General features: G+C 40.9%; 2 protein-coding genes across 4 annotated transcripts in view; one reads left to right on the top strand and one right to left on the bottom strand.

Moving 5' to 3' along the window:
• Positions 1-25,474, bottom strand: part of BABAM2 (BRISC and BRCA1 A complex member 2) — a 185,843-nt gene extending 160,369 nt beyond the window's left edge. The window contains exons 1-4 of one of the 3 annotated variants that reach the window (XM_064158348.1): positions 24,313-24,468; positions 23,271-23,351; positions 21,575-21,735; positions 7,088-7,164 (exon numbers count right to left, since the gene is read on the bottom strand). In XM_064158348.1, the coding sequence (XP_064014418.1) occupies positions 7,088-7,164; positions 21,575-21,735; positions 23,271-23,351; positions 24,313-24,315 (322 nt within the window). In that variant the 5' untranslated portion in view covers positions 24,316-24,468. Of the gene's footprint in view, positions 1-7,087; positions 7,165-21,574; positions 21,736-23,270; positions 23,352-24,312; positions 24,469-24,829; positions 24,930-25,367 lie in introns of those variants that run through there. The other 2 variants (XM_064158350.1, XM_064158349.1) reach the window with 2 other exon arrangements.
• RBKS (ribokinase) overlaps positions 25,314-27,528 on the top strand; it is an 86,092-nt gene continuing 83,877 nt past the window's right edge. The window contains exon 1 of the mRNA XM_064158351.1: positions 25,314-25,375. Within this exon, the coding sequence (XP_064014421.1) occupies positions 25,326-25,375 (50 nt within the window). The 5' untranslated portion in view covers positions 25,314-25,325. The remainder of the gene's footprint in view (positions 25,376-27,528) is intronic.

Here is a 27,528-nt window from a genome sequence, read left to right as displayed (position 1 = left end):
CTACCGGGCTGGAACCAAACTGCAGTCCAGCCCCTGACACTACCGGGCTGGAACCAAACTGCAGTCCAGCCCCTGACACTACCGGGCTGGAACCAAACTGCAGTCCAGCCCCTGACACTACCGGGCTGGAACCAAACTGCAGTCCAGCCCCTGACACTACCGGGCTGGAACCAAACTGCAGTCCAGCCCCTGACACTACCGGGCTGGAACTAAACTATAGTCCAGCCTGCAACAAACTACAGTCCAGCCCCTGACAGTGTCTGAGGGACAGTGACCCGGCCCCCTGTTTAAAAAGTTTGAGGACCCCTGCTCTAAGGCCTATAACTAAAACAAGTCAGAAACTAAGAGCCAGAAATAAGAAGCAAAAGAAATAAAACTGAATTTCAAAGAACACAAAAGAAATGTTCTTTGGGATCAAGGAAACCGAAGTGGTGGTAGTAGAACCCTGAGCTGTAATCCACTCACACAAGAACAGTGAAAATCAGTTAGAAGACAAAAATAGTAGAGTTCAAGAGGCCAGAGAGAACAGTAGCATCACAAGGGCAACTCATTGTTTAATCACCGTGAAATTCCAGATGACAGCACTCAAGGACAGAGAGGGAGAGAGGCATCAGTGCCTGAAAATGTGAAGAATATGTGAAGAGCACAGGCAAAAATAACTAACTCAGGCTCTCTCAGCAGCAAGCAGCAGTGAAAGCTTGAGTGAAAATGGAAAAGCAAACCCAGTGACCAAGGAATTGATTCTTAAGGGTGTATTTTAATTATTAAAATTATTCAATAAAGACTATCACAGTTTCAAACTCTGCTTATCCTGACAATTTCTACTACAACACCTGCCTTTACGTTTTAACAAGAAAGACCAATACATGTGCAAGAGTTACAAAACACTTCACGTCAAAATACACAAATACTTCTCCCAGAAAGGATAACAAGCTATTCAGGAGATCTGGCTGTCCAGTTAGCACCTCAGCATTCCCTGGAACACAAACTCAATCTCTTACAGGACATTACAGACAAGTCTTCTTAGAGTTACAATTTATATTGACTGCTTTGAAAAGCTCAAACATAAAAACAGTAAGTTTAACATAGCAGGACTGAGTACTGAATGAGCTTAAAAAAATACAGCTGTCCCAGATCTTAACTGACTGTCTAGCAAAGAGCAGGCTCAAGTTTTCCAAGCACTCTGACCATGAAAACACAAAATTTATTATTTCCTTTACCAAAGAAAAGGTAAGAATGCTTCCTTGAAAGCAGCATCAAAATATTTCAGAAGTGTGATGGCAGATAGTTGAGTATAACAAACTAATCACAGAATGTCAGGGGCTGAATGGCACCGTGAAAAGGTCATCTGGTCCAGCCTCCTTGCCAGAGCAGGATCATAGAATCAACCAGGTTGGAAGAGACCTCCAAGATCATCCAATCCAGCCTAGCACCCAGCCCTAGCCACTCAACTATACCATGGCACTAAGTGCCCCACCCAGGCTTTGCCTGAACACCTCCAGGGTCGATGACTCCACCACCTCCCTGGGCAGCCATTCCAATGCCAATCACTCTCTCTGCCAACAACTTCCTCCTAACATCCAGCCTAGACTTCCCCCATCACAACTTGAGACTGTGTCCCCTCATTCTGTTGCTGGTTCCCTGTGAGATGAGACCAACCCCCACCTGGCTACAACCTCCCTTCAGCATCACCTACAGCAGATCACACTGGAACACATCCAGATGGTTACTCAATAGCTCCAGAGAGGGAGACTCCACAACCTCCCTGGGCAGCCTGTTCCAGTGTTCTGTCACCCTCACAGGCATGAGGTTCACATGGCACCTGCTATGCCTCAACTTCGGCCCACTGCCCCTTGTCCTGTCATTGGGCATCACTGAGAAGAGTCTGGCTCCACCCTCCTGGCACTCACCCTGCACATATTTATAAACATGAATGAGGTCACCCCTTAGTCTCCTCCTCTCCAAGTTAAAAAGTCCCAGCTCCCTCAGGCTCTCCTCATAAGAAGGATGTTCAACTTCCTTAATCATTTTTGTGGCTCTGTGCTGGACTCTCTCAAGCAGCTCCCTGTCCTTCTTGAACTGGGAGGCCCAGAACTGGACACAGTACTCTAGATGAGGCCTCATCAAAGCAGACTAGAGAGGAAAGAGAACCTCTCTCAACTAACTAACCCCACTCCTTCTAATAGACCCCAGACTGGCATTGGCCTTCCTTACCACAAGAGCACACTGCTGCTCTTGGCTAAGGACTCCTAAGTCCTTCTGCCCTTCACTGCTCTCCAGCAGCCCAGCCCTCAACCTATACATGGGATTGCTCTTTCCCAGGTGCACAACTCTACACTGGCCCCTGTTGAACTTCGTTCAGTTTCTCCCTGCCCAACTCTCCAGTCTAAGTCTCTCTGAATGGCAGCACAACTCTCTGGTGTGGCAGCCACTCCACCGAACTTGACGTTATCAGCAAACTTGCTGACAGTGCATTCTGTGCCCTCATCCAGGTCATTAATGAATACACTGAATAATACTGGTCCCAGCACCAACCCCTGAGGGACTCCACTACTTACCAGCCTCCAACTAGACCATCCCTATTACAAAATTGTGGGTACCTCCAAACTCTCCAAGTTTCCTGACTGCAGCTGAGTGTAACATTAAGTGTAACATTCAGCAGCTTAAAATACAAGCAAGAGTAAGGCAAAAGTGACAACTGAAGACAAAAACACAACTAACTGGATCTCAAGGAAAGGTAATCAAATTACTAACAAGCCATTCTTAACTCACGGGATGTTTGATCTTATCAAAGCTAACAAAACAATTATTTTACACTACAGGTCAACCACCACTGCATCGCCTGCAAGTACACTTTCCCCTTTTTAGAAAACAAAAAAAAAACCAGTGAACTTCCTGGTCTTTTGGGAAACAGGACTGTGACTGTGCAGTTATACTTCTCTAAAGCGACACAGCAACAGGATTCACACTACGGTATTTGTGCAGTGGCAGCGGTTATGATTGATGATAAAAAAGATCTGATCTGTTGCAAAGAGGATGTAACAGAAACCACAAAGGAACTACACACTTCAGCTTGCATTGGGCACCTCGTAGTTAAGAACATACACTGGAGATCTTAACATTTTCAGCCAATCTTTTTATTCTGACAGATTTCGCAACTTCTCCTTTGCAGCTATATTCTGCCCTTGAAAGATAACATATCTAGCAACAGCCTACAAAATATCTAGAAATTTCTGGTTGTACACCATGGCCATCTTTCCCTGACATCATTATAGGCCTGAACACAACAGTGTGCCCAGGTGGCCAAGGGAGCCAGTGGCATCCTGGCCTGCATCAGAAATGATGTGGTCAGCAGGACCAGGGAGTTTATTCTGCCCCTGTACTCTGCACTAGTTAGACCACACCTTGAGTACTGTGTTCAGTTCTGGGGCCCCCAGTTTAGGAGGGACATTGAGATGCTTGAGTGTGTCCAAAGAAGGGCCACAAGGCTGGTGAGAGGCCTTGAGCATTGCCCTACGGGGAGAGGCTGAGGGAGCTGGGATTGGTTAGCACAGAGAAGAGGAGGCTCAGGGGAGACCTTATTGCTGTCTACAACTACCTGAAGGGTGGTTGTGGCCAGGAGGAGGTTGCTCTCTTCTCTCAGGTGGCCAGCTCCAGAACAAGAGGACACAGCCTCAGGCTGCGCCAGGGGAAATTTCGGCTCGAGGTGAGGAGAAAGTTCTTCACTGAGAGAGTCATTGGGCACTGGAATGGGCTGCCCGGGGAGGTGGTGGAGTCGCCGTCCCTGGAGCTGTTCAAGGCAGGACTGGACATGGCACTTGGTGCCATGGTCTAGCCTTGAGCTCTGTGGTAAAGGGTTGACTTGATGATCTATGAGGTCTCTTCCAACCTTGGTGATACTGTGATACAAAATTATTAAACCTTGCATCTGCTCACATCACTACTCCTCATGCTGTGAGACTGAATGAATCACAGCATTTTCAAATGTGAATGCTGAAAGGTCAAGTATTATTATTATTTTAATTCACTGCTATTAGAAGGTACCTCTGGAAAAGATAAACATGCTTAAACTTACTTTCAGCTGATCATGTAAAACTAAATAGCTGGGTTAAATTTTGTGCTTCAGTTTTCATGAAGATGAGGAAAAGCCCTAGCAAAATCTGATGTTTCTGATTGCTTATGCAATATCCAAAATGTAAGAGCAGAAGGGGAGAGGAGGAGAATAGGCTGATTTCTTAATACTGAAGTTTAATGCCTAGCCCATAGTCATATTTCTAGGTACTTTAACTGGACTACCATCATTTAGTACATTAAGGTGGCCTGTGTAACTATGTCCTTGCACACTGGCATTTTAATTGACTCATTTTTTAATCAAACAGTGACAACTCTAGCCTTCACTTAAAAAAAAGTAAAGGCATAAAGTTCTCACATTTAGTAAAAGGGCTCTGGATGGTAATAATGAGAGAGTGACTACAGCTTCCTAGAAAATATGATACTGCATTCTAGAGCAATGAAGTTTCTTTTCACTCTGACCTTATCACAGCCATCCAAAAAGTCTCAGGTAGAATCTAACACATTGAATCACAGAAACATCCAGGTCAGCAAAGACCCTCAGAATCACCTAGTGCAACTTAATACCCTACTCTACAAGATTCATCTTAAACCATGTCCCTAAGCATCACATCCAAACGACCCTTAAACACATACAGGGTCAGTGACTCCATCACCTCCCTGGGCAGCTCATTTCAGTGCCTGACCACTCTCTCTGTGAAAAACTTTCCAAATGTCCATTTTAAATCTATCCAGCCTCAGCTTGAGGCCATTCCCCCTTCTTCTGTCTCCAATTACCTGTGAGAAGAGACCAGCTCCAGCCTCTCCACAATGTCCCTCAGGCAGTGGCAGACAGCAATGAGGTCTCCCCTCAGCCTCCTCTTTTTCACACTGACCATCCCCAGCTCCCTCAGTCACTCCTCATAAGATTTATTCTCCAGGCCCTTCCCCAGCTTCGTTGCCCTCCTCCAGATCCACTCCAGCACCTCCACATCTCTTTTGTATTGCGGTGTCCAAAACCGAACACAATACTCGTGGTGTGGCCTCACCAAAGCTCAGTCCAAGAGGACAATCACCTTCCTACTCCTGCTGGCCACAGAATTTTAATCCAAGCCAGGATGCCATCGACCTTCTTGGCCTCCTGGGTACGCTGCTGGCTCATATTCAGCTGCCTGTCTATTACAACCCTGGATCCCTTTCTGCCAGGCAGCTCTCCAGCCACACTGCCCCAAGCACAAGTTGCAGGACCCATCAGACCTCAACAGACTGATTCTGCTATGCAACATAACTATTCTTTATAAAATACTTTGTAAAGCTACTTATTAGGATACTTGGCTCCACATAATATGGCCATTACTTACTGATTTGTTTTAATAAATTCATAGCCATGTGGGTTCTTCTATTTGCCCTTTTTTTTTCCTTCTCCTTAAAACAGTTGCTAACTAAGACTTAACATTCCATTTTATCTATTGGGAAAGAACAAATAGTAAGGCTTTAAGCCACGATTTCACACTTTTACAACAGAAAAAGTAACCACAGAAGACTGACAGAGAAGCCTAGTTCCTCTCTCAAATAGAAGTAAACTTCCAGACTAACTTTGGACAACTTTCCTTATAAGTCCCAAAGAGAAGCTTCAAAATTACGACAGGATCTTTCACCTTGTTGGTTTCTGTTCATAAGAGAAAGGCTTCCAGTGCACTACACAAAAGCTGTTACAGAATAGATACTTAATATTTAGAAAGTCTTGGATAGCTATAGCACGTGTATGATGCAGTTTAAATGGATGTTTAACTTTTCTAAGTACTTGCTCTCCAGATAGCATGTTTTCACAGACTCACAGGATAGCTGAGGTTGTACAGCACCACTGAAGACTGCTTAGTTGAAGCCTTCAGCTCAAAAAAGGGTCAACAAGTGCAGACTACTAAGGGTCATGCCCTGTTGGGTTTCTATTTCATTAAAATGGAATTATCTGTATTTCAGTTTGTAACTATTTCCTTTCAGTGACCAACACTGAAAGAAGCCTGGCTCCCTTGCCTGCATTTCCCCCCCCAATGAGGTACTTATAGACATAGGTAAGATCTTTCCTGAGCCTTCTCTTCTTGAGAAGCCCCAGCTCTCTTGGCCTGTCCTTGTACAATAAAAGCTCCAAACTCTCAGTCATCTTTATAGTGTTTTGACAGACTCATTCCAATGTATCTATGCCTCTCTGGTACTCAGTAGATCAGAACTGGACTTAGAACTCCAGATGTTATTTCACCACTGCTGCCTGAAATCTAGAATTGCCAAGCTTTAAAATTTACTGTATCTGAAATTCCTTGTCCTCCCTCATATTTCAGTTATGAGTGATAAAGACCAACACTTCATCATTTTTCAGCATCTCAAATGTTTAAAGAACTGCCTTTCACCTTTCAAAAACCTATCAAATCAATTTTTACTATAACCCTTTGAAACAAAACACAGACTAATTGAAGTGTGAGAAAAACACAGACTAATTGAAGTGTGAGATACTATGATACGATTCTATGAAAATAATCCAGCTATCTACAGACCTTCCAAGGGTAAGGAAGATTCAACTGCAACACTGAATTAGAAAAAACAAAGTCACACTTATCAGGTCAACTGTATCAGTTATTGTTTGGAAATACCTAAGAAATAATGGACTGATTTCTTTTATTGGCACTTAATAAGGAAACCTCCCAAATAGAGAAAGAAGCAAACAATACAAAACATGCACAAATCATAAGAGAGTCTAAAAATTATCATAAGATCATAACATTTCATTAAAAATACTCAAAGCAGGGGAGGCTAGATTGTGACTTATGGCTTTTAGCACTCATTTTCACATTTGTAATACCAAGGAAGGCTAAAAATCTGTATTAAAAATTAGGTATTCTTACAGTTGTGTGTTTTAAGAGTAGAAGCTTAAAGGAAAAAACACACCATGAAGGGGCACCTCAAAACTAATAAAATTATACACACTGAACACTTAACTTGATATAGAACACTGAAAGAAAAGCCAAGATAGCTTTCAACTTACATTTGAGTGTTTCTCCAGCATAAGGAATATGTAGCTTAAAACGATCACAGCTAGGTCCAGGGGTCAGAGAAGTACAGCTGAAAATGAGGAGAAGAATGTGGTAAGCAGTCATGGATAGTAGCAGATACTACCATCATTCTATATGGTGCAAATAACTGACATGACAAAGATGGTGTGAACACTAGAAATATTCCTCCTTATTCTGGGAAATAAGAAAAAGTGGGAAAGACACAGGAAGTCTATTCTCTTTTGATAATCAGTTTTCACATCATAAGAAACTAGGACTTGTACAGTCTTCTTTCTCATGTTAACACAGAGAATATACACACAAAATGCCCTGTTTTGGCAGTCTTATTGAAATTACGTCAGTTAGAGCCACCAAATCTCTACTTCATATACAATTCTGCAAGTCCCATATCTCTACCCATGTTACAGTAATAGTTAAATGCCCCCTATCCCTGCCATCCAGATACCTGGGAAGAATCTCAGTACCAATACACCACAGTTCAGTCATTTTTATCTATTTTAATCTTTCATTTTTTCCCTTGTGGAGAAGTCTCACAATAAGCTTCCAGGTGAGCAAGTTTCAGAATCAGGTATTTGAGGCTATGACAACTAAGCACATACGTTCACAATCTGCGACTACTTCAAACCTCCTCTTTATCTGGAACATGACATCAGAGATAGATCTCACGGTGATGTGTGAGCACTTCATGTACCCCAAAAAACACACTGAACAACTGTTCAGTATCAAGTCCAGAGATGATAACTTCTTCATATCTCTTAAGTTATGCACCAAAATCTTTGTAAAACAAAGCACCAAATATCTCAGTTGCCAAAAAAGACAAATTGTTTCACAGACAGGAATGGTCCCTGGGGATTCCAACACCACAGGCTTCAGTCTCAGTAGCAAAAAATACTGGAAGCCCTTAGCAGTTCATTGCTTTCCACATCTAGGGGTCAGAAGTCTTCCTGCCTGCCTAATATCATTGACAATTGTTTATAGTCCCAGCACTACATCTAGGCCTGTTACAAGTGACTTAAGGCTTAAAGCTAAAACCTAGCCAACTCCAGACAAAACAGTGTAAAGAAGGCAGACAATGGCAATATAACTTGGTTAAGCTCATACATCATATCACTGGTAGAGCTAATACAAACCACTAACAATACAACAACACAAAAGATCTGTTTACTGGGCCATACACACAACTCAGAGCAAAAGATCAATTCAGACAGAATGCACAGAAATTCTGTTCCTATCTCATCAGAATTCTACTCCTGCAGCTCTGTCTAATTGCAAAAGAGGGATCAGCACAAGTGGGGTAATGTTAATTGTCACTGAAATGCACAAAATGCTTCAGTCATGTCTCTTCTCAGATGCTGGCTCTATGGTATCTTTTCTCTCTACATTTGAAAGTTAAGGAAAGCACATGCATTAGCTTCAGATCATTTTAATTCTGTTAGCTGATTACTTAAGCTATGTGTGGGCACAAATTTGATTATCAAAAAACCTGCCACAGAACTACAGATCAATTAACTTACATGAAGTTTCCACAAAGATACCAGAAGACAGAAGTAAGCCACTTATAAGTAAACACAGTTACAATTATGTACTAACAGTCTACACTGATTCACTACACGACATTTGTTTTCAGTATCATTAGACAAATTAGATAACTGTCCTTGCATTTAAAGGGAAGCAGCATGTGTCCTATCTTCAATTCATAAAGGCTTTTGCAATGTCTTGTGAGAGCAGCAGGCACAACAATCTACAGAAACATAACTTAGATACAACTACTATCAGATGTGCGCAGAGCTGACTGGAAAGTAAGTTTCAAAAAGAAAGATTAGTTCACATCTTATTTCATCCAGGAAGACTGTTTTTTTTTTTTCCTGGTAGAATACTACTTCACAGTTCCTTGAAAGATTGATGATGGAAAAAGAGATTATGTTTATTAAACTTGGTGATGATGCCACCATGAAAGAGAATGCAGCATGCCAGACAACAGTGTCAGAGCTGAAAAATGTTTTGATTGTTAAATCTACAGTTTATATTACTACAAATTTAAAAAGTGGCATAGACTACAGGTTTAATAAATTACATCTAGGCAGCACTTAGTAAGTGCCACCAGCCTTATTGGTTCTGCTTGAAAATACAAAAGCTCCAGTGCACCTAAAGCAAGAGAGCATCATCTTTTCAAAATGCATTTTTTTTCCCCACAGGCAAGAACAGCAAAGCAGGAATCTGTTGTTAGGGTCTTTTAACAGCTATACCAGTATTATGAACTACTTTCCAGTCATTTCTAAAGCTTACATCACACATAAGGCCAATTCCAGGAAGCACATGAAAAATTCCTCTGCAAGTTCCAAAATATGCCTGCAATATTATTCAATGGAATTTCTTTCAAAGTCTCCTAGGTCACAGACATTTCTCAAATACCAACAAAATAATACTGTAGTTAGCTTTTGTGCAAACACAAGAAATTTTGATCCTGCAAATACCCTACAATGTTTTGTTTCAGCACAATGTGCCATTTGGAAGTACTTGGGGAAAGTATAATATTCTTTAGCAAGAAAATAGAAGCCTGCTTGAACGGCAAATGTCCCTAAAAGCAATACCAAGTATTCTTCTTATACTGCACTAGAGATGTTCTTAATTTTACTGGTCTAAAAGTGATGGAAAACAACACTATTAACAGTTGGCTTTATTTGTTTTCCAGATTATGCTGGCTGAGCAACCAAGAAGAAATCTTATGTAGGTCTACCTGAAAAGAGGCAGTCACTCTTTAGTATAAAGAGTAAAAGAACAACTCTTAAGAGAAATCAGAACTTTCCTATGTGTGAACTTGTTTCAAAATGAAGTTACACATAAAGACCTGGATATGGACATGTTGCCCTCTTTGAATCTCCTTAATACACAGAACCTCTCACGATTACAAATATGCCCAATGCAGAAGCTGGCCTATATTATCTCCAAAAAGTGGTGCACACAAACATCACACTGACTAGGAACAAATTTAACAAGGTCTTTCAAAGATTAGTTGCTGTCTCATCTTCACAGAGAATTGAAGGACAGAACAGTAATACTTGCTACTGAAAATTAAATCCAGAAGCTCATTGCATATCAATGTGAATGGACACATTATCTACCATCTCCCTCTTCTTTCATGGAAAGATATCACACTGGTTTGCATATCTTCACCTAAGCAATCGGTATTTTACCAAGGAAAGCCATGGAAGCAAGAATAAATGCTATGAAGTTCAAAGCATTGATATGAATTAGTCTTCATAAGATGATTAATACTACACCATAAGATCTCCCATGGTGGTTTTCCTACTAATAAAATAAAATAAATTACTAACTTGCCAATTTTCTGGAGCAAAAGAATATCCTTGACTGTATCACCTAATACTATGCTGCTGTATTCAAAGGAGCTGTGCCGAGATCTGCAGTTGGAATGTAGTAGACAGAATTGAATATGCAAGAAACCATAACTAAATGTAACCTCATTTAGCTAAGTTCCTTTAACAAATACAGCAGATTAAACTTGAGTTTAAATACACTGCATCCTTATGAAATACAAGTAGGAGACAAGCAGAAGTTGCCTTTGTTGAGTGTTTGATGTATCTTACAGCTGTGATTGTCTATGACCTGCTGGGAAAAGGTTTCATTCACAGTAACTAAAATGCACATAAAATCAACCAGCTCTTGTTCAAATAAAAAGTCACTGTCAGCAGCAGATGCTTAGAAGAGTTTAGAATTTATTTTGTAATCCACAAAAGGAAACAGGAACTATTACCAAGGAGAAAAAAGAGCAAAGAAAAAACAATCAGGAAGGTCACTTGAGTTTTGCTCCTTGGAATAAGGCTATAACTTAGAAAGTCAGATACAGAATCAGGCAAGAACTCCCTGCTTCCCACCATAGGAGATTTGCTTTGTTAAAAAAATAATTTGAAGCAACTACTTAGAATTAATTCAGCTGCCAGCAACCTGCTTTCACTATAGAAACATTATACAAAAGCATCTAATCTTGAGTGTGTCCAGAGAAGGGTGACGAGGCTGGTGAGAGGCCTCGAGCACAGCCCTACGAGGAGAGAATGAGGGAGCTGGGATTGTTTAGCACAGAGAAGAGGAGGCTCAGGGGTGACCTTATTGCTGTCTTCAACTATCTGAGGGGAGGTTGTGGCCAGGAGGAGGTTGCTCTCTTCTCTCAGATGGCCAGCACCAGAACGAGAGGACACAGCCTCAAGCTACACCAGGGGAAATTTAGGCTGGAGGTGAGGAGAAAGTTCTTCACTGAGAGAGTCATTGGACACTGGAATGGGCTGCCTGGGGAGGTGGTGGAGTCGCCGTCCCTGGAGCTGTTCAAGGCAGGATTGGACGTGGCACTTGGTGCCATGGACTAGCCTTGAGCTCTGTGGTAAAGGGTTGGACTTGATGATCTATGAGGTCTCTTCCAACCTCGGTGATACTGTGATACTAATGACTACTGTCATCAGTAGAACAAATAGAGCAACTGTACATCAACAGAAAACGTGCACTTAACGTGAGAGTTTACCAAAGCAGATGTTGCAGGTGGGCAGAGCTCTGGACTTGCCTTTAGAACTGCAAATCTTCACATCTGCCCTGATCTTGTGGCAGGTGTTCTGTAATTTCCCATTATAAGGCTGCCTCTGCTGGAGGCAGACATTCAGCACGAGGAAGCTGAGTAAATATATCTAAGATAATTTCAAAACCTAACTTCTACACTAAATAAAAGCATGTACAAACCACATGATTTTCAATTATTATTTTACCATCTCCCTGTTCATTTACTCTAGAAGGCTGGGGTGGGAGCTCACTGTTACTGGGTCTTAAGGAGCTAACTCTCACATTAAGAAAAAGAATTAACACCTAACAAAGGAATGTTTTCAAACTGTCTCACAATTCTATGATTTACAAACTTGTTCCAGAAACACTTTTATAAGCAGCATCTTCTATACTCTGGTAATTACCTTTAACCCTCGTTCAAAACTAGACATGACACACATATTCCTCAAAAGAACAAAGTAAGAAAACTGAAACTGAAACAAAGGAGTGATTGAAAAACAAACAGAAACAAGAAAACAGTAATGAAATAACCCTTGCAACACATGCTGCAGTAGACTATGCTTTGGCAAATAAACTGGTGGATTCACAGTACTGCGTTTCTGTCACACATTCAGGCAAGGACAAGGCACTCCATTATACTGTAAGATCACCTGTACCTCAGATTCTTGGAACTCATAAGCAAAGTTTTAGAGCACAGTATGAGGGAGTGGCAGATGCATCCTTTGGATGGACTCCATCACCATTCCCTCCAGTCAGATACTAAGACCTGTTTAATTTATTCACAACTACTATTAGACTATGCATTGCTCTGTAGTCAAGCAGAAGCCAGTATTCTCTCATGTTCTAATTCTGCTCTACACTAATGTAAATTCAGTTTCTGATTTAAAAAAAATAATAAATGTTTTGTTTGCTTCAAAAAAACAAACGTTTTTAGGTTACTCTAAAAGAGAACCATTCTTTGCCAACTACAGAATTACAGACTACCACCTGGGAGCTTCATATCCTTTCAGTGTTCACAGCAAAGGGTGTATTCACACAGAAAAAAATCACAAAAGCTAAGCTATTATAAACATGTTTTAATAAGTCATTTAGCATTACTCCCAATACCACCTGTAGTAGCCATAAAGACTGGGAACTTATTTTCTAAGTAATTTATTTCACACCATAGGACTGTTTAGTTTACCACAAAATGCAATGAATTACCATCAGGGAAAAGCCATAATGACTAAAAGCATAGTCCATGTTGATATATTTCCTCCCTTTCACAAACTCAATAAACAATAGGTCCCAATGATCCTATGTCTTTTCACATTTCTTTTCAAAGCTTTCTTTTAATTGCAGATTTTTAGAGCTTTCTGGTCACAGAGCTCTAATTATCCGATTTCCTCTCAGAAGTTTATTTTAATACAGTGACCAAGATTCAGTTCTTTGTATATGAAAGTCAGACAAAGCAAGGGTGGCCACATTTTAAATCTAACTCCGCAGCTTTTCAGTTGCCTGTACATTCAAATGGGCAACTTCACATAGTATATACTTAGCTAAAATACAACAGAAGTGGAGATAAGAGTAGAAAGCCTATGAGAAGATGACATCCAAAGAGAAGTATCAGTAGTTCTCCTATTTCTAGCATTATTTTACATTAATTACAACATAAACTATATGAAATATAGTATATATTTTGTATATGGTCATATACAAAACTACAACAGAACATTCTATGAAACCACACTTGTAAGAAGTAAACCCCACATAGCAGCACGTTACTCTTTTTCCCAGCCAAGTGTGGCTGAAGAACTTGTCACCTCTGCCTTTCTCTAACTTCTCATTCTTAATACTCACAGTTCACAGGTACCTCAGATGTGCTAATACTATTTTCAAGACTGCAACACAAAGCATAAAATTAGTCATTCATCACTCTCCCTATAGTGACACAGAATGAACCAGGTTAGAAGAGACCTCCAAGATCAGTCAGTCCAACCTAGCATCCAGCCCAAGCCAGTCAGCTAGACCATGGCACTAAATGCCTCATCCAGTCTTTTCTTCAACACCTCCAGGGATGGTGACTCCACCACCTCCCTGGGCAGCCCATTCCCATGGCAAATCACTCTCTCTGTGAAGAACTCCTCCCTAACATCCAGCCTATACTTCCCCTGGCACAACTTGAGACTGTGTCCCCAGTTGTATGTACCCTCACCTTGATATATCTTCTTCTACCCATCAAACACTTGCTCTCACAATCCAGTTCTGTGTTTTCTCCAAGCATTACAGTAGGAGCTGGATCTGGCACATGCCACAGCAGTCTCACAGGTACAGAAGAACAAGCAGCAACTTCTGCAAGAGTACTTAGAACCACCTTTTGATCCCAGAGAAAAGACAGCCCTGTCTACCTGAAGTTTCTATAACTTTGAGACCTCAATCCAGTGCTGAGTATGTCTTTTCCAACACCTCACCTACACTCTCAAAGTTCTCCTTCCTCCTGCAGCTAATAAAACTCCATGTTGTCTATGTGCAACAGAATAAAACTTAAACATCAAAAGTCACATGGAAGATATTATAATACACAGAATCTCCAAGGAAATTATTCAGGTGTCTTCACTGCCTGTAAATGGTTTGTGGTTGGCCTGAATCATATAACTTTTAAAAGGCTTAAGTTCAGGTTTATGACTAAGACTGATGTCATCCTGAAAAACAGGACAAATAATTAGCTGAAAAAAAAATCTCATTGCAGAAAAAGTTCTAAAGAGCATAAATTACATCCAATGAAAAAGTAACCTATGGCTGAAGTGCACAATAAATTGTAAACTGTTACTCAAGACATTGAAGCAAACATTCTAACGGAAGAAGAGATAGAAAAAAGAGAAAGATATAATGTAAAGCAAGAGATCCTTTGAAAAGTCACTGGTAGACCTAACTATAAACAAGAATAAGTCAAGTTTTTCTACCAGATGAAGAACTAATCAGATCAACAGGTAGTCAGCCACTTTTGGTTTAAAAATATTACTTCAGTGATGCATAGGAATCTGGAGGGTGTATTTAGGAAAATACAATTTTAGAGGTTTTTGTATTTGGCTTTTTTGGCTCTTTGTAATGGAATTCTGCCATTTCCTTCAATTAACTCATTTTTGCTGTGATGCTTTTATCTTATAATTAGCTCAGTCCTAGCAGACTAACTTTGTTCCTTCAGCCACATACCACATATACAAAGAAAAGTACCTTGGCCTATACTGCAGAGTGGTTAGGCTCACACATATCAATTCCTTTCTCTCGGGAAAGGCAAACTATGTTCCCTTTTACCAACCTTTATTTTTCTATGGATTACTTTGAAGGTTTACCTTTACTTCAAAGACTGAATTCAGTATCTTCAATACCAATACCCAATACAAAGACAAATAAGCTCTGGATGTTCTTTTCACATGCTCTCTTGCAGTTAAATAATAGTCGGTTCAAGGTATGTCTACACTGTGCAGCGCAGTGCCAAGTAAATGCCTAAGGTATGTATCACAACAAAAAGATTAAAATAGCTCAGGCACAACATTGCATTGGTGTGGTTATTCTGATTCCAGATGACTTTGAGATATTGAACTTACACAAACTCTTTTGTTACCTCAACTGACAAAGAAAAATCAGTTCTGCACTGGTCAGAAGAGCCTCATGACTGATGGTTTAGGAGTTCTCATCTGAAAGGGCAGCAATCTACAGATACCCATCTAATTGTCAACAAAAGATATGTCAAGGAAACTTCCCTCTGAACTATTGTACACAGTCTCACATGGTGACCAACACAAGAAACGGCCTACACAGCTTTTAATTTCCCACAATGTTAAAGAATGTCTAATTAGAAAATTCTGTAGAGATTGTTTTCAGAAATTAATGGTTTGCTTCCTTTATTATCACCAACTCACAACAGTAGTTTAAACAAGTATTCTCATTGATTTCTGTCAGCAGTAATACAAACATGACAGAATCACATCTTCAATAGCGTTGCATACTGCTCTATTAAGACTGATCCTCTAATCATCTACTGTGTTATCCTTACTAGACCCATGAACTCAAAGACTGCAACACAAAGAATCATAATCTTTTGCTTCAGCATCATAACAACACACGTACAGGAGTTATTACTGTGTCAAGTCTATTTGTGTGAGAAAGTCAGGCATACATAAAGGATATTTGCACCTGTAAGGCTGGAAGAACAGATCAGCTATTCAAGAATCTATTCTCCACTCAGCAGAAGAATGAAAAATTAAAACCCAGTTATTTTCAGCTTTTGGTGAAATGCAACATGCACCCAAGTTCCACAGTATGCTAGAAAACAGTCCAGCCTACATTAAACAAGTGCTTCAATTGTGTGATGCAAAGGTTTGGAAAGTGTGTTTGAGAAAATGGACCAGGTATCCAAATACTAGATTTTTACCTATCTTTAAAAGGAAAGCTAAGGTCTTTCACATCTTCTTCTCTTGAAGTGATGCCCAATGCAAACAAATAAGACACAATAGCAGAAAGTCCTGGATAGAGACTGACAATATATTAACGTAAGCCCTGGCTCTCAAGAAGAGTTCAATGAGTTATCAAGGCACAAACAGGCAAACTGTACACTAAAAATACCCTGCTCCTCTTTGCAATTCTATTTTGCACATTAGTGCAAAACATATACATACAGTATTTGGTACTACATCATGTGAAGTCCTCCTTGAACAAATCAAAAAAGAAACAGCTGGCTCCTGTATCAAACATTTTCTTCCTATTTTTATTAAAGCATAAATCTGGTAGATGTTACATTTAGTTTTTTCAAGGTCAGACACAAGAAAGTCAGTCACTGTCTCAGTCTAAAAATACCAAAGACATATTGCTCAGTATTTAAATTGAACAAATCTTAGGAAAATGCATGTAGGCTTTCAAACTAGAGCCCAGGTTACTGCAATTATCTAATGCTATAGTACCTTTACTTTTGAAAATCCTTCCTCGCTCATAGCACTTGAAACTAACCAACATACACTTTCCTTCTTTTCTTCTCCAGTCTAAAAAGCCCCAGGTCCTTCAGCCTCTCATGAGGCAGTGATCCCATGCCTTAATCATCCTTGCAGCCCTATGATGGACCTTCTCCAGCAGATCCCTGTCCCTCTTAAACTGGGGAGCCCAAAACTGAACGCAGTACTCAAGACGTCTCACCAGGGCAGAGCAGAACCAGAGGAGAACCCCTTTTGATCTGCTGGACACTCTTCTCAATACACCTATTCTTTGCAAAAGTAACAGCTTTAGACTTATCTTATAAAGGCATAAAAGACTTGTGTAAGCCCATAGCTTTCCCAGAAGCTCCCACATCCTCTCAGGTATGCATTTTACCCAGAATGCTATTTTTAAAAAGCTTTTCATAGTACTTGTGTTCAGAAGATTCTAGACTTGTAAATTTCAAACAAAATGCACATGAAGGAATCAAGGTGAATGATGGCACGTGATTTTTTCTTGAGTAACTGAAGTAGCATCTTTCCATTTAACCAGAAGAAACAAGCAAAAGCTTTAAAGAACCACTACAATGCTGTAATCATATTTCATAGTTAAGAAAGATTATTTCATTAAACATATAAAATAGGTATTTACTTTAAAAAGGGAAATGTCCAAAGGAAAGGTAAATACCAAAGCATATTGTAGTCTACTTGATGACACAAAAAAGTAAATCCTCACTGCTCACTAGGAAGTTGGGAAATAAAGCTATAAATATCTTATTACAACTTGGCAGTAAATGTGTATGTTAAATTCTATTCCTACATTATAGAATAGAATCAACGAGGTTGGAAGAGATCTCCAACATCATCCAGTCCAACCTAGCACCCAGCCCTAGCCTCTCAACCAGACCATGGTACTAAGTGTCTCATCCAGGCTTTGCTTGAACACCTCCAGGGACAGTGACTCCACCACCTTCCTGGGCAGCCTATTCCAATGCCAATCACTCTCTCTGCCAACAACTTCCTCCTAACATCCAGCCTAGACTTCCACCTGCACAACTTGAGACTGTGTCCCCTTGTTCTGTTGCTGGTTGCCTGGGAGAAGAGGCCAACCCCCACCTGGCCACGACTTCCCTTCAGGTAGTTGCGGACAGCAATGAGGTCCCCCCTGAGCCTCCTCTTCTCCAGGCTAAACAACCCAAGGTCCCTCAGCCTCTTCCAACCTGGTTTATTCTATAATTCTAGGCCCCTTCCAGCCCCTAACATTATGATTCTGTGAACAATGGGTCCAGAAACCCTTGCTTCAGAAGGTTACAGTAAAATCATTCAAAGAGAAGCAGAATATCCGGGAAGAAATCTGAAGCAATACATTATTTTGATGGCTTTTCATATAGGTTAGTTTCAGGAATATAACTAACTGCAAACCTAGCTCAATATCAAGAGGCAGAAATCAATAGCAAATCAGACAAGGTGCAAAGAGCAAAATGTCAGCTTGGTTCAGTACAAAATGGGTTACATAAAAATTGCACAATTAATCCCCTCATATACATAAAGGGAACAAGTGAGAAATTTAAAGTTTTGTTATGAGTGAACATCTGGAAAAAAAGAATCTTCACCTAAACAGCTTGAAATCACCCTACTCATTTTGCAATTTTGCTGGTGCAACACAGATAATTAAAAAAACCCAAACAACAAAAAACCAAAGTTTGTTGAGTAAGAATAAGCTTGCAGCATGATCTGAGACTCAAGCATGGACCCTGATGAATAGCTGTAGGGAGGGAAAGGTTCTCGAAGGTCATGACAACCAGCAATACATTTTTCACTATTGTAACACATCATAGGAAAAGCAGCAGCCTCTTAAGTTGTATTCTACATTAAACAATAATTAAACATTCTTCACACAGGAAGATGTCCTCTATTTCTTAATCTACCTAATAATCACATTGCCCTATTCCATGATTATATGCAGAAATGCTAAGAAAAATGTCTTAGCCACAATTCAGTTTGTTATGAGCCTCAAGCTACATCAGGGGAAATTTAGGCTGGAGGTGAGGAGAAAGTTCTTCACTGAGAGTCATTGGACACTGGAATGGGCTGCCCGGGGAGGTGGTGGAGTCGCCGTCCCTGGAGCTGTTCAAGGCAGGATTGGACGTAGCACTTAGTGCCATTGTCTAGCCTTGAGAATTGTGGTAAAGGGTTGGACTTGATGATCTATGAGGTCTCTTCCAACCTTGTTGATACTGTGATTTTAATATCTGATTAAGATTGGTCATTATTTCAACGAGCCACCACTACAGATTGACTGAATGATACAATATATGGCAGTGATTCAATAGGAAGCAGTATTTTCTTTTGAGTTTTGAACAAGGCAATATCCTATGGAAGAGTTAAAATGCTTTGATCTTCTCTGTCATCTCTAACAGTACCTTTTACTAACTCAGGGGATGCCTGTTAGAGTTTTCTTGTCACCAGAATTCAAGCTGCTGAATGTGCTGAATTTCTGATGTGACCTAACACTTCAGTTGTGGTTTTGTTCACCGGAGAACCCTTTTTACAAGAAAGTAACATATCTGCAGACTTAGCCACCTAAAATTTTATTACTATTTCTAGTGAAGAGTTTCCTTCTTTCCTCAGCAATATTGCTGAGCTCCGTTTGGAGGTTATCACAATTCTTCACTCACTCTGCATCAGCAATGCCCATGTATGTCTTAGTCAAAGATGTAAAAGTATGTCTGATGAGACTGGTACTGCCTAGTAAGTTTGTAAAACACAGAGATATTATGGAACTGTAATGTATTATTATAAAACATTTACATACTCACAGACTGCAAAGCAATAGAATTTCCTTATTATGACATATATCCCTCCCACACTTGAAAGCAAATTATCATACTTCATGCTTTTCATCTAACATCAGCTCTTTAATACAGTTTATAAAACAACAAAACTAAGTAGTCAGTCTTAGCAATAAGTTAAGTGCAAAATAGGTTCCTTACTAAAACCATCTCACATATGGATTGACTTTTCAAATAATTAGAGGCTTAACATTTGCCATTTACAAATCAAAATCAACTGCCACGACAGGCTATAAAGCTGCAATTTTATCTTGCACTAGCGAAATAAAAGGGAAATTCCTTCCACTTTTCAGTTTAGAATGTCAAAATCAAGGCTTTGAATAGACAAATCATTGAAAATGTGTTCAGTATGTTACCTTTAAACCCTGGTAACCAAAGCAGAAGAGAGGGGGAACACGGAAACGTCCAGACAAGCCAGGACATGTTTTAGACCTATTTTAGCCTTCCAAAACATGATGTCAAACATCAATGTCCTTATACTTCTCTTTCTTCTTGCAGGTATTGCCTACATTTGTCTCTACCTGCTATTTCCTATGCATTGTAATTTTTTTTCTCTAAAAAAAGTTTTACTAAAGTGAAAGCATACACAGTTCAATACCATTACTGCACAATTTGAATCACTGGGTGACAGGGTCAGCTGGGGGTAGTTTTTAGTTTCATAAAGTCTTGGAAAACATTCATGATTTATCAAAGTAAATTCAAGATTGTCGTAATGCCAGTGGCCAAAACTTTAGAAACTTATTCAAAATACCTCTGAAGATAGTAATCTAGAAAGCAGTGCCTTATATTAATCTATTATGTTAAAAGCAAGCAGCATAAGAATTCAGTAGGCAGAGAGCAACAGCCTTATTTACCTCCTGACAAGGTGATACTTTCACCACTAGACTGCAGCTGTGGTTTTTTTAATGTTTTTAATCCCTTACTCTCAAATCCAACAGGAGAAATATAAGACAGCTCTCATCTCAGCCATCCTAGAAGACTAGTTCAAGAGAAAGCATGAAATGACAGCAGCAGATGCAGAACTGCTTACCCTGTCTCACAAATGTGCAAGCATTTAAATGCAAAGTCAGACAACACTGATAACAAAGCTATAGTTTCTTAGACTTCCCAAGTGAATGTGCACTGTCACAATTCAAATCCCCTTCCTGAAAAGGCAATGTAACTACAAGAAAAGTACCTCCCAAACTCTCCATGAAGCCATAACAAAGCAGCATATCACACAAAGTTTTCAGCAGAACTATATTTTACACAGCAGTAATGTGTGGTGGTTCTCAAAATCAACTGGGTTATGCTATCACTCAAAACAACATACAGAGCAGTCCTGTGTACAGAAGCAGTGATTTAGATACCTTAAGCTACAATAATTTCAAGCTCTCAAATCCAATATATCTGAACTTGGTACAGTGTTAGATGCCCAACTGTAAAAGAATAAAGCAATTTCTAACATGTCTCTTCTTTCTTTCATCCATGCTCAGTCTCCCCTCTCTGCACAATGCCTAAAGTAAACTTTAAGTAGTTCATGTCTCCCATGCATTATTCACAGAGGTTATGCACCAACATACCTTTGTACATGCAGATCCCAAACTTTATTACTATCTGAAAAAAAACATAAACCTTTCTGGAATGAAAAATAAAAAGAGTAACTTGGCCTATTTCAAACACTTGGGCCTACAGTCCATTTATGTACTTATCTTCAAGGAGGTCAAATAAATGGAAAGTTCTTTTTTTTGTTGTTGTTTAGCATATTCACGACTACAGGTGAGGTCACAGGAACTTATCCTCAAGCTTTTAATTTACAGAAAGATTGAGTAAACAATTCATAAATATGAGGGAAAATATTTATAACCATCTCTGCTGAAAACCAACACTATCAAATGGCAGCAATGTGAGTACTTTAACAAAATTATTTTTGCCAACAGTATCACAAATTAAATCTCCCAAGCTACAAAATGTTGTTAAGACAAAAAATAATGTAGCTAGTATGTCAGCTCTAAATATACTGGAAAGGCTTAGACATGAACCTAGTAAAATTCAGCCCTGAAAAGACACCTTAACTGTGAGGAGTTGAGCATTCTTCCCGGATGAGGAAGTGACTTACCCAGATTTCAAGTCTGTAATCCGTAAGCAATTAGTAGCATCCAGTCCTACTTTTCCATTTCTAACCACACTGGAAATGAATGGTGAGAGTGCAGGAGAAATTCTGTTCAAGGCAACTTCAGGTGACATTTTAGTAGGTTCTTCTTTTCTTTTTGTTTTGAACTGCACAAGGATGGTAATGAGAGGAGAGAAAAAAATATCCTGCTTAATGTAAATTCACATTCACTCAGCAAACTTCAAAAGAAAAATCTAAGTACATAATGGACCAAGAATGTAGAGTAGCTGGTTTATAAAGAAAAAATATTTATAAAGAAAAAAATGTTTGTTTTTTTTATCTTGCCTCTGCAACATTCAGTGAAGCCTGTTCACTCATTTGTCAACATAAAAACTAGAATAGTGCCCTAGGGTCTTAGATCCTATCCCTATGAAAAAAAGGAAATAAAACTGAGGGCCCTTCTGACTCTTCATGAGTCTTGTGAGCATTTCTATTAAGAGCCTCTAATTGACAAGCCATGTTAGTACTGATTCCAATGAAATCTGTGGGTCTTACATAACTGATTTGGCCCAGTGGACCCAAGGGTTTGATGATGTCTCCATAACTTTTAATACCACTAGTGTAACCATAATCAGTATTACTTTTACATCACTTCCTTAGGTGGCTATTTGTAGCATTTCATAACGGTTTTTAAAGGCCAATGCTATTTTTGTTTCAATGGTATCAACACTCTTTGAAAGGCATTTACATCCACAAAACACATCAGGAAACCAATGTATACACATTTTAAGCTTTTTCAGAAGGGCTTATAACTGTGTGATCTAAAGTTAAATCAGGTAGGCTTCCAAGTTAGCATACTTTAAGAACCTGCTGCTTTTTAGCCTAAGGGTAGACTATGCAAACAACAGATTGTGGTAGAAATACAAGAAAAGGAGGGCAAGTCATCTGTTAAAATTCTACTTAATGTATTCAATCATATATTCTTAGGCAGAGTTTCATCTGAAAATTAACTGAACTTGACAGTTTTAGAAAACAAAGTCGTAAACAAATTAAGGTAGCACTAAAGACGCCACTGAAAATTGGGACAGAAGAGCTAATACTTAAACTCTGACCATTAGAAGGTACATTAAAATATCCATTTAACTGCCAAACAGCACTACATGCTCTATTTACTTCATTACAAAGTGATGCATATGGCCTACTGTATTAATAAGTGCTCTATAAAGAGAGTGTGAATAATCCATAGCAATAGTACTGTTGGATTTAAGATGCAGTTTACAAACATTAGTTGGTAACTAATAGATAGTCTACAAAATGGTCATTTGATGTAACTGGTAGCAACATTAAAGTTAAGTGGTTTGTTTTCACAAAGCAACATCAAGCAATCTTCAAGAAAGAGTATTTATCCAAGCTATTCAGATTGTATCTGAATAAAGCAAAGGCAGGTACTTCAATGTAAACAAAAAAATAAAGTAAGATACCCTAAAAATACTATCTTAATACTGTGGTTCTTACATTTTATGGTAGTGAAGAACCTGAAGACTAAATAACCATGTCCTAACATATAACATACTCTCTTCACACATATGTGCTGAAAGTCACAACGGGCAAGACCTTCAGTTTGCTTAGTAAACATCCACAGCAGTTTCAAGATGCTACCTCCTGTTTGTTCATTTTTTACCAAAACTTTTTGCCTACTCACCCCTGTTTTTCCCTGGAACTGAGAGAACACAAGCCCAGACTTGACATTCCAATGCACAGTCCAGTGGCTTAAATTGAACCACTAGTAAAAATTAAACTAAAATGATACATTGCAAACCAGTGGCTAAAATAGGACACACTTTTCAGTTGGCTAGCTCTAAGACAGGAAAGAGCTGTAGAGGAGCAGGTGGACTAAGGAAGGTTAAGAACTTAAAACAAGAAAAACCTGCTGCAAAACAAGCTATCCTTCTAGTAATCTTAAAGCTATACCAGAAGACCTGAAAATTGGTTCTGAAAATGAGATACTTTAATAAGAATTGTGAGACATTAGCAGTATAAGTGGCAACCGAAGCTGAACAAATGCAATTTCCAGAATGAATTATGGGATGAGTTTCCCTATCATTGTGTTAGCAAAACATGTAGATATGGTCAAAGCAAGGTACCTGTGACTGCTAACATTTTTTCCTGATCTTACTGCATTGCTTGCCTGATTAGCATCTTCTACATAACAAGACAGATACCCAAAACTTAGACTCTGCAATTTATTTTGTAAATGGAAGTCTTCATAACCTGTAACACAATTAGTACCCCTTTTGTACATTTCAGGTGTCATTTATGTATTTTCCTCAGGTTAATTTCCAAGCAGTAGTGGAGACAGAATACAAACACAAAGCCAAAAGTCACCAGACCATTTTCCTTGCAAAACAAGTAACTCCAGTCCTTGTAGATTCAGCAGCCTATCACTAGGTCTTCACGCAAATACATTTGCTTTACTGTGACCATAAAATCCCAGACACCAGAGTCTCCAGATACAAAGTACCCTGTTCCTCCACCAGTGGTATTAACTGAAGACATACGAAGAAAAAGGCAAATACTGTGACACAGGCCCTTAACCCTTCCTGCCTAAGCCTCTCGGTGGGGCTATCCACCATCTGGTTTTGCGGGTTTCACTTTGAGGGTGGCAGTAACAGATGTCTGGGTGTGTGGAAAGGTGGAAACCTCCTGTCATAGTGCCCAAGAACATTCTCCCTCATCTGAAATACCATCAGCAGCGTGGCTCTGTGGGGCCCCAGGTAAACTCCCCAGTTCTCTAAACCCTGGCACGCACGAACCCCCCCGGACGAGGCCTCGCGAAGCCCCGCTCCACGCCGCAGGACCCCACGCCTCAAGGAGCCTCTCCGGCCACGTGTAGGCTCCTGGAGCCTGGGCCGCCCCACGCGAGGAGGCGGCCCCGCCACTCGAGGCGCTGCGTTGCGTGCCGTCCCGCCCAGCCACGCCGCCGGCGCCCAGGGGCAAAGCGGGCAGACGCCGCCGGGCGGCGCTTAAGCCAGCCGTCGCCCTGGGCCGCGCCAGCCCCCTAGCCAGCTACTCCTGAGCCGGGCCCACAGTCTCCGGCGCCGGGTCACCCCCCGCCTTATGGCCCTGGGACTGCCAGAGCAGACGGAGTCAAAAGCCAAACCGCCTTGTCTGCCTGTCGCCCGCTTCTTACGCTGTCCCGGAGCCGGCAGGGGCGCTGCTCCTGCCTGCCCCTTCCCAGCTCCGGCCCCGGCCCCGCCATACCTACGGCGGCCGGAACACAGCCGCTTAGCAACGGCCGCGGCTACGCGCCCGTCCCGTTCACCCGCGCCCGGCGTGCGCGCTGCCGCTCAGCGTGCGCGCTGCCGCTCAGCGTGCGCGCCCCCGCCGCTCCTTGGGCCGCAGGGGTCTTCATCGGCTCCACGTTGGCGGCCGCGGTAGTGCCTGAGCGGAATGTCCCGGCGCGCAGCCGTGGGGCTGCCGTTGCGTCGCGGCCGGACCGAGTTTAGGGAGAGAGCAAGGATTAGAGACAAAAGGAGGAGGCAGCGTCGCCAGTAGGCGTTCGCCAGGGGTACCCCTCCCGGCAGAAGGCCCCTGCGCGCTGACTACAGCCGCCAGTTTCCCCGCCCGTCGCCCCTGGCAACAGGAGAAGCCGCTGTGGCGGCAGAGGGGCCTGGCGCGAAGGCCGGGTCCAGGGTCCAAGGCTCAGGCAGCGCTTTGCCGGGCTGCGGCGCTTTGGACGGTCCCGTACTCTGGCGCCATGGCCGCTGAGGTGGTGGTTGTGGGATCCTGTATGACCGACCTGGTCAGGTTAGTACGCGGGGTAGCTCCTGCAGGCCGGCAGGCCCTGATGTGGGGCCTGTTTCGTGCCCTCACTGGACGGAAGGGCCCCGAGGTCAAAGAAGTACAGGGCACCTCGGTAACCGGGGCAGGGCAGTGGCTCCCTGCGCCTGCGAAGGGTAGGGTGGGCCGGAATCCACCCCACCCTAATTGCGCTGGGTCAAGGAATGCGGGTGTCAGCTCTCTCTCCAGCCCGGGACTGGAGAAGTGGGGTCGGCGCCAGGTGCGGTGGCGAAAAGCTCTGGGCCCTGGGCAGTGGGAATCGAGGCAAGGAGTTGGCTGCGGTATTTCGGATGATGTCAGCCCTGCAAATAATACTTTGAAAGAAGACTGTGGGAATGGGGAGAAGTTTGAACGCGTTGTTTGCTGAAGCTTTGATCAACTGTCTGTAACTTTAGGGAGAGGAGTCTTGGGTTTGTGTTTTCAGCTGTGTTAGGGTGGCTCAGCCTTAGCTTTGCCAGAAAAACAGCATTTCGTAGTAACCTGCACGGAAGGTTGTGAACTCTGATACTCTTTATCAGCAGAGGCGTTTGAAACGATTTTATGAAGGTAAATAAAGCTAGTCAACTGTAACAGGTTTTCAGTTCAAAGCACGTGTCTCCACTAGAAAAGCAAGCAAGAAAGCTCAATATTAAAAAGAAACTGAAGTTCCATGAAAAAATATTGGAAGGTGATTGCATGCACACTTCGAAAGATGACAGGGAGAAAGGCCTCCCAAGCTGTTCATACTCAAACAGATCAAGAAGCAAAAGTAGGTAACCCTCAAAAATTTAGTACCTCTGTACCCTAAAGCTGCTTTTTAAATTAATTTTTTTTAAAAGGAATGTCTTAATTCCTTTTTATTAATTTTCAGGACATTTTGCCTGTGGAATTATCTACTTGGGTGTCACTACCTGCAGGTTTTCATACATAGATGAGGTTTGGAAATTTCTTTTTAAAATGAAAATAGAGAAGTTCTGATTCTGACAGAGTTTTGTAGAGAATACTAAATATACAAAGAAGTCAAGCAAAAGTGCAGGAGTTGGCAACAACGCAAATACTGACCTGAACTGTCAAACTTTGTCAGCCCCAGTAAACTTCAAATCAGGCTTTAACTTGCACTGTTTTAAGCACATCACTTTTCCAACTATAGGTGCAGACTTGATTAAAATAGGGCTGAAAAATATATGTCAGGACTGCATCAGCTTTCTTACAGGGAATTCTGCAGTAAAATGAACAGTTACTCAATCAGATGACAATTACATCAAAGCCTGCGGGTCAAGGAAGTGTAGAATCCATGATCTGAAGAATATGCTGAGGAGTAGGTATGGTTTAGGCATAGTTGCAGAAACTGTGAAAACTCTTAAATAATCATGGAACCTCTGTCAGAAGTAGTTGATGCCTTATGTAACCTGCAGAATGTACTGGCAGCTTTCCAAGAAGAATAATTGTCTTGTAAGTCAGGGTAAGAACTTGTAGAACTGATCTTGATGTTAGATGTGAATGAGCCATGATGTTATATTGGATTAGAAAACTTGGCGCTTTAAGTTCAAGATGTTCCTTTTCCTGTTTCTCCAAAGTGAGGAGGAAAAATAATTTTAAAAGTCTACCATTTCAATCATTGCTGACAGCAGCAGCTTTGGACTTTTTCTTGACACAAACAAAAACTTCCATTTTTTGGGCTACAAGTTTGATGCAGTCATTTATTTGAAGCTATATTAGCTAGCCATATTGTAAGCAGAAATTAAACCATGGGTTGTAGCCATAGATACATATCAAGTGATTGAGGAAAAGCCTTTTCTCTTTTCAAGTCAGCTGAGAGGTTTTCTTAAATTTTACAAGTGCTATCACAAGAATGTATCTGATGTGCCATTATTAGCCTCTACTTTAAGGAGCAGTGAAGGGTTTTTTTTTAGTGATAAGGTAATTTGCTTCAACTGAAAAAGAAACCACAGCTTCATTCTTTACATTAGCAGCACAGAACTGCAGGCACTTAATAAAAGAGAGAAGCAGGTTTAAATTTAGCTGGCAAGAGTTTAGACTAACTGAAATCTCCATGTAGTACCCATGTAGAATCAGCTTTAAAGTATCCTGTTACAAAAATCATGGTAGAATTGCTGAGTATTGAACTGTAGGCTGGGATG

This window comes from Pogoniulus pusillus, chromosome 18 (assembly GCF_015220805.1).
Source record: "Pogoniulus pusillus isolate bPogPus1 chromosome 18, bPogPus1.pri, whole genome shotgun sequence".
NCBI classification, from domain to species: domain Eukaryota; kingdom Metazoa; phylum Chordata; class Aves; order Piciformes; family Lybiidae; genus Pogoniulus; species Pogoniulus pusillus.
Note: the sequence above shows the minus strand (reverse complement) of the source record. Positions and strands in the feature narration are given on the sequence as shown.